Below are 6,870 nucleotides of genomic sequence, written 5' to 3' on the forward strand. Positions count from 1 at the left end.
TGCTTGGAGCAACTGGTGCCATGGAGAATGGTTTCAGGAGGGCCACTCCGCCTCTGAATCATTAGCTGGTGAACCTAGAAGGGAAACCTCCTGCTACAATAACACAGCAAGGCGATGTGATGAACACTTTTATTTACAAATATAATTAAAAGCTCTGACAGTTATCATGCTCTTCCTTGGAACCTGAAAAATGTTTTTGTTTTTAAAGTGCATGCAAAAGAAGTAAAGCCTTTTTTTTTTCATCATTTTTTATTGTAAGAAAATACACAGTTTGAAAGTGTGAATAATGCAATATTTATGACCAAGATATGGGACTTAGGAAAGGGAAGGGAAATAAAGAAAAAGATCAAGATGATCTGATTGAGAGACAGTGTTGAACTCCAAATACTGAATTGGAAAAGGAGGGAGGTGGGGAAGAACAGGAGGAGGAAGTAAAAAAATTTGATCAGAGAAACAGTTAAAATACAATATGAAAATAAGTAATACCTCTCCTTAAATTCCTTCTATACACAAAATACACGATTTGCCAAAGCCCAATTTGTGCTACTGGGATTCTGTGAGCTCCTTAAGTGTATTCACATCCTCTGCAACAGCAGAAAATGATTATGATACAATCAGAATATGCTGAAGACAAGTTAAACTCTTGCCAGCAGGTTCTTAAAAATCACAAGATCTCTTCACCCCACCCACCCCCCCATCCCCAAAAAAGTAATAATATGTCACCACTGATATGTACATCACAATTAGTTTCTGTAAAATGTATCAAATTTTCAATCTTTAATAAAACTTTGTTTTTTTTTTATTCCTGATGAATAAATACCAAAAAAATAAAATAAAATAAAATAATGCAGCAGCTAGTTAAGGTGTAAGGCTGCGGATATTGTGTCTCTCTCCCCCTTGGCATTTATTATTATTTTTTTGCTTTACTTTCACAGATTGGTGGTAATGAGTGATTGCTTAAAGCAATATACATCCACTTTTTTTTGTTGGTTTACTGGTTTTGTTAAAACTGTCTCCAAAGTTTTCACTGAAACATTTTGAATCACATCAATACTGTGACGTGTACTATGAATAGAAGATGGCCAGGTTTTGGCCAGCACTGAAAGTTGACACGGGGGGAGGAAGGGGGCCCCTGATGGAGTAAGAATAAACAGGCACTAGTCCGACACGATGTCAGTAAGAGTAAGAGAGAGAGAGAGTGAGAGCAACGCCCGTTAAAATGGGGAATGTGGTTTTGCAGGGTCTGAATTTTTTTCTGTTTTCTTTTTTTTGTAAATGGCAAAAAATTTAATCTCATCTATAGTCCTCCTTAGGAAAATCTAATGTAACCAAATTCCCAAATCCCATTCTGAGGCTCTCCATGTCAAAAGTTTCAATCTCTCGCTCTTGCCTTTCCAATAAGTACTTGATTCTCTCGCTGCGTTCCTTCTGAAGGGCAGCCAGCTCCTCTTCAATCTGAAATAAGCACAATGAGCAGTTCTTAATGGAAAGGATCTCCCAACAGGCACCCGCAAGCACACATTCCACACACGTACACAAACACACAGGAACTGGGTAAACTAGACCCAAGACAGCTGGGACAGTCCTTTGATAAACGTCTCTAATCCATTATATTTAAAACTTGCTCATGAGAATAAAAATGTTTGGGGCCCACCTGGAGCTAGCAATACCATTCTAGCAAGCCAAGCAGCTGGGCTGATCTAGGTCACTGTCCTGTCTCAGCAGGAGACGGCTCAGGAGAAGCTAAAAGACACTCGAGCACAATTACATTGTGCTGCTTTCCCATAGAGAGTTGAATGCCTCCTGGGTCACGGGTAATTTAGTTCTAGAACAGGAGCTGGGAAAATAGTCTGTTAACACTGGTCTCAGGAAACGACAGGAAGAAAGTGCAAATAACTGGTTAAGCAAATAAATGCTCAACAGCTTTGAGATGCTTTTTGAAATCTATTCTACATCATATTTCTCACGATATCTAAAGTAATGAATATTTCAATTGGGATAACATTTATTATGCATGGCAATATCAGCTTATCTTCATTTTAATTTTTTTAAAGAGCCCTAGTGGTGATTTCTCTTGGTTTAAAAATAGCCAAAAAGCCAAATGTGCATTTGGCTTCTTCATGCCATTTAGCAGCCGTGCTATCAGCTCACTGTACCTTCCATGTGTCATATCAAGTACCCAGTAACCTATGTTACTCCTCTGGCTGTGAAGGTTAAGGGTTTCCTAGCTGAGTAGCAGAAAGGCTTAGGCTGTGGGATCAGACAGACTTATAAAGTAACTTAACCATTTTGAGCCTTATTTTCCTAGCAGGTAGAATGCAGACAATGCCTACCTCTCAGGGGTACTGGGAGTATAAAGCAGATAAGAAGTGAAGAGTGTAACCAGGGAGGGCTCCATAAATGGCAGTTGCTTAGGTCGCATCCCTCCTCTACCCAGCTGTACGGGACCCACCGTAACTCTCATACCTTCTGCTCAAGATGTGCTCTGCGCAGAGACACCCTCTGCTCTAGCTTCTGGAGCTCACGTTCATGTTGTGCCTCTGTTTGCATCTTGATTTTGCTCTGGTAGGCATTGAGCAGCTCCATTTCCTGCTGGAGCTGTAGCCTCAAGGCCTGGCATTCGGCTTCTTGAGCCTCATCTAGCCGTAACTGCGGGCACAGAAGACACACACTGTAATGCACCCCTTGCTTCCAGCACTGGGTGACTGCTGGAAGATGTTTCCTTGTTTGGATTGAAATAGGTCCCCTCAGAAAATCAGATGCCCCGGGCACATCCAGAGTTAGGAATCAAGTACAGTAAAGTCTGCCCACTGGGCCACAAAGGTCGAAAACCACATTCTTCTCAGTGTGGTCTGAAACCACAGAGCAGGTATTATTAGGAAGGCTACACACTCTAGGTATCAAGCCCATGGGCTTTGGAGGTAGAATACTGAGCTTGAATTCTAGCTCCACCATCCACTTAGAGATGTCACCTTGGCAGGTTACTCAACCTCTCTAGTCTCATTTTTTTCATCCTCAAGAAAATAGCCATAATAGTTTCTATTGTCTCAGATTGGTATGAGAATTAAATGAGAGAATTCATGTAAAACTCTAGGCATAGTTATTAATGCATACTAAGTATTCAATAAACAGTAGCTACTATTATTTTTCATTTTGACTAGACCATTTCCATATTTAGATATCTTTAACCCTAAAATAAAACCTTAAAAGCATTTAGATATGCTTAGCTCTAAAAAAAATGAATCCCCAAATCCGTAAAACTTGAGTAATATACCAACCACAGTACTGTTATACTCCTAGCAATGCTGTTGGCCCTTGTAGTTGGCTATAAAAATTATCCTGCTAGCCAGCCAATCCAAAACTCAAGTGGATCAAATACTCTTCCCCACAAAGAGTAGCCTTGGTAATCTTAAAGGGCATATTCTGGTTTGAAGCAGTGAAGTTTAGATTATAAGACAGTCTGGTCAAGTTTCCCTTGCTCCCTGCAGCACCTGAACTTTGTATTATACACCAAGACACTCAGACCCTATGCAGAAAATGGGCCAGGCCAGCCAGCAGAAATGCCAACCTCTCAATTAACAGAGTTGAAAGTTTGGGGCCATTAGTACTACTGTGTCTAGAGAATGATGCACCCTGTCCCAGGCTTGATTTTGTCTAAATTTGGCAGCCCTTCAGTTTGGCTGAGAATTGTTAGAATCTTTGTTTTTTTTTTTTTTCTTTCCTTTTTGTCTTTTTTCGTGTCCGGCAACGGATCGCAACCCTCAGTGTCGCGCCTGTACCGGACCGGGACCGGCAACGGGATCGCAACCCTCGGTGTTGCACCCGCACCTTGCTCAGGCCGGTCTGTATGTGGGATCCGAACCCTCGGCGGGAGCGCTGCCGCGCTTCCCAAGCGGCGCACTGTAGCAGTGCGCCACCGGGCTGGCCCGAATTGTTAGAATCTTTGAATTAGACAGTTTTATGTATTCTGAGTTTATCTTCATTTTTCCATATAGACTACTTTGTCAAGATACTTATTCTCTACCTTATGAACAATTTGTAACAACAATATATCTCAATATCTTGATTGAGAAATAACTTCTTGAAATATAATAGAAACTAATAGAATAGTTTTAGAAAGTTATTTGCATAGTGTCTTCTTTAGTACTTCTGGAGAAATATACTATAGAGATTAAAGGAACACAAAACAGATTATATAATCATATTTTCCAAAGTACCTTCTAATAATTCATCTTAACCAGCTTTCATTAAAAGCCACTAAAGAGGACAAATAGTTCTCCTCTCACTTTCCCTATGGGCAAATGAAGGGAGAAGAGATATGAAACACAACCAACAGTCAATCTGCAGTAGAAACCTACTCACAGATAAACACCAAAGGATTTACTGGCTCCCAGTGAGGACTGTTACTGATTCCCTCGATATGGGAGTTTTCTTACTAATAAAGGCAGTGAAAGCCCTGTTCTTTTCTATCATTATTATTATTATTATTATTATTTTGGCAGCTGGCTGGTATGGGGATCCAAACTCTTGACTTTGGTGTTACCAACACCACACTCTAACCAAGTGATCTATCTGGCCAGCCCCCATCCTTTCTATTTGACTGCATTAGTGGCTGTAAGTCCTGGCCAAGTGGGTGAGAGGCTCATCTTACTGGCTGTTTAGACCACTGAAAATTCTCCTTCTTCTTTTGTTTCTGGCATTCTGTTAATAACGTCAGTAACTATGTTGTTCTGTAACAGCTTTCATTCCATAAAAGGCCCAGCACTAGAAATCAGAGGACATTCCAGCATTTGGTATTCATCACCCAAAGTTACAGATACCAAGTCCACTAAAAAGTTTTATACGAGTATAGGTAAATATCCTAGTATAGGTAAATATCATGTCTGTTTTCTAAAGTGGCTTTAACTGAAGAAAAGGATGTGACAGAGACAATACAATGTAGTAGTGGCCAATCATATAGACGTACAGGCTCCCCACAAAAGGGTTCAAATTCTAGCTCTACCGCTAATTAGCCATGTGATGCCATCCTTCAACCCAGGGACTGGCACACTATAGCCCATGGGCTAAATCTGGCCAGATGCCTGTTTTTGTAAATAAAGTTTTATTGGACACAGACACACTCATTCTTTTATGTATTGTCTATGACTGCTTTTGCACTATAACAGCAGAGTTGAGTAGTTGTGACAGAGACCCTGTGGTCTACAAAGACTAAAATATTTACTATCTGCTCCTTTACACAAAAAGTTTGCCAATTCCTGCACTAAGCAAGTGGCTTTACTTCAATAAACCTCAGTTTCCTCATCGGTAAATTAGAGTTGAAACAGTAACTACCTCAAAGGGGTTTCACAAAAACGAAATGGGGTAACACCTATAAAGTTATTAAAACCGTGCCTAGCACATGGTAAGCAGGCAGGAAAAGATAGTCATGATGATCATACATATTTTTTATCTCCTCCCTGTCTCAGAAGACCATTTCTCTCCTTCCCTGCAAGGGCCATCATGAACCTATATTCCTGATCTCATTCTCCCATCTTACCTAACAAACATTTACTGAACTCTTGCTGCCAGGTACTGTTGCAGTTGCTAAGAATACAAAGATTAATATGGCAAAAATCCTATCAACCTGTATGTGCCCATCAACTCTCTCGCCCCTCCTCCTTACCTTTTGCCTCTCCCTGCACAGCTCACCTTGTACTCATTCTGATCCTGCCCCTCTACTTCCATTGCTCATGTTAAGGTCACCAATGACAATTGTGAAGCCGTCCTTATCTTACCTGACCTCTCAGCAGCGTTTGGTATTGTTAATTGCCCCTTCCTTCTTGAAATCTGTTTCCTGCCTTCTGAGATACTATACTCTCTTGATTTTTTCCTCCCCACTCTGGCTATGCCTTTTCCAGCTACTCCTTGCTTTACTTGGCCGTTCAATGTGGATGTTCCTCAGGGCTCTGGCCTAGGCCCTCTTCTTCCTAAAGAATCTCATCTGTTCCAAAAGCTTCAATTACATTTATATGCAAATGGCTCGCCCACGTACACCTGTGTTTCAGACTTCCCTTCTCAAGTCCAGACTAGCTTATCCAGTCTACTGGAAACATCTTCACCTGGATGTTTCCCAGGATCTCACATTCAACACAATTAATAGTAACTCATCATCTTCCCTTTCCATTCTCCATTTGCTCCATTTCCTTTTTAACCATATAGGTAAATGGCACTATCATCTACCATTTTTTTTTTTTTGTCTTTTTCGTGACCGGTTAAGGGAATCGCAACCATTGGCTTGGTGTCGTCCGCACCGCACTCAGCCAGTGAGCGCACCGGCCATTCCTATATAGGATCCGAACCCGCGGCGGGAGCATCGCTGCGCTCCCAGCGCTGCACTCTCCCGAGTGCACCATGGGGCCGGCCCGTATCATCTACCATTTTGCTGAGACTGGGAGTCATCCTTAATACCTGACTCTCCACACTCAATCTGTCACTAAAGGCTCTCAATTCTACCTCCTGCCTCACTCTCAAATTTAGTCACTTTCCCCTTCATCCCCACTGCCCCCTTTCTAGTCTAGTCACCACTCCTTTGTGCCCAGGTAAAAAAAAAGCAACTTCATCAATGATCTCCTTCCGTTCTTGCCACCCCCCAGGCCATTCTCTACCAGATCACCAGAGTGATTGTTCAGAAATACAAACCTGATGACAGGCCCTTGCTTAACACTCTTCAATGGCTTCCCATTGTTTTTAGGATAAAGACAAAATTCTTAACAAAATCTGCAAGACCCTACATGATCTAGCCCTTTTACCCCTCCAGTCTTATTCTCACACAAGTCTCCTAGTTCTCTACATTCCAAACATGATTGATTTCTGTGAATTCTTCAGAAGCAC

At 41.5% G+C, this 6,870-nt stretch overlaps 1 protein-coding gene across 3 annotated transcripts in view; it reads right to left on the reverse strand.

Moving 5' to 3' along the window:
- Positions 1 to 115: 115 nt before the first annotated feature.
- Positions 116 to 6,870, reverse strand: part of TAOK3 (TAO kinase 3) — an 87,060-nt gene continuing 80,305 nt past the window's right edge. For all 3 annotated transcript variants that reach the window (XM_008580647.1, XM_008580649.1, XM_008580648.1), the window contains 2 exons: positions 2,467 to 2,649; positions 116 to 1,455 (listed from right to left, as the gene is read on the reverse strand). In XM_008580647.1, coding sequence (XP_008578869.1) covers positions 1,294 to 1,455; positions 2,467 to 2,649 — 345 coding nt within the window. In that variant the 3' untranslated portion in view covers positions 116 to 1,293. The remainder of the gene's footprint in view (positions 1,456 to 2,466; positions 2,650 to 6,870) is intronic.

Source organism: Galeopterus variegatus, unplaced genomic scaffold (assembly GCF_000696425.1).
Source record: "Galeopterus variegatus unplaced genomic scaffold, G_variegatus-3.0.2 Scaffold2137, whole genome shotgun sequence".
In the NCBI taxonomy this organism is placed as follows: domain Eukaryota; kingdom Metazoa; phylum Chordata; class Mammalia; order Dermoptera; family Cynocephalidae; genus Galeopterus; species Galeopterus variegatus.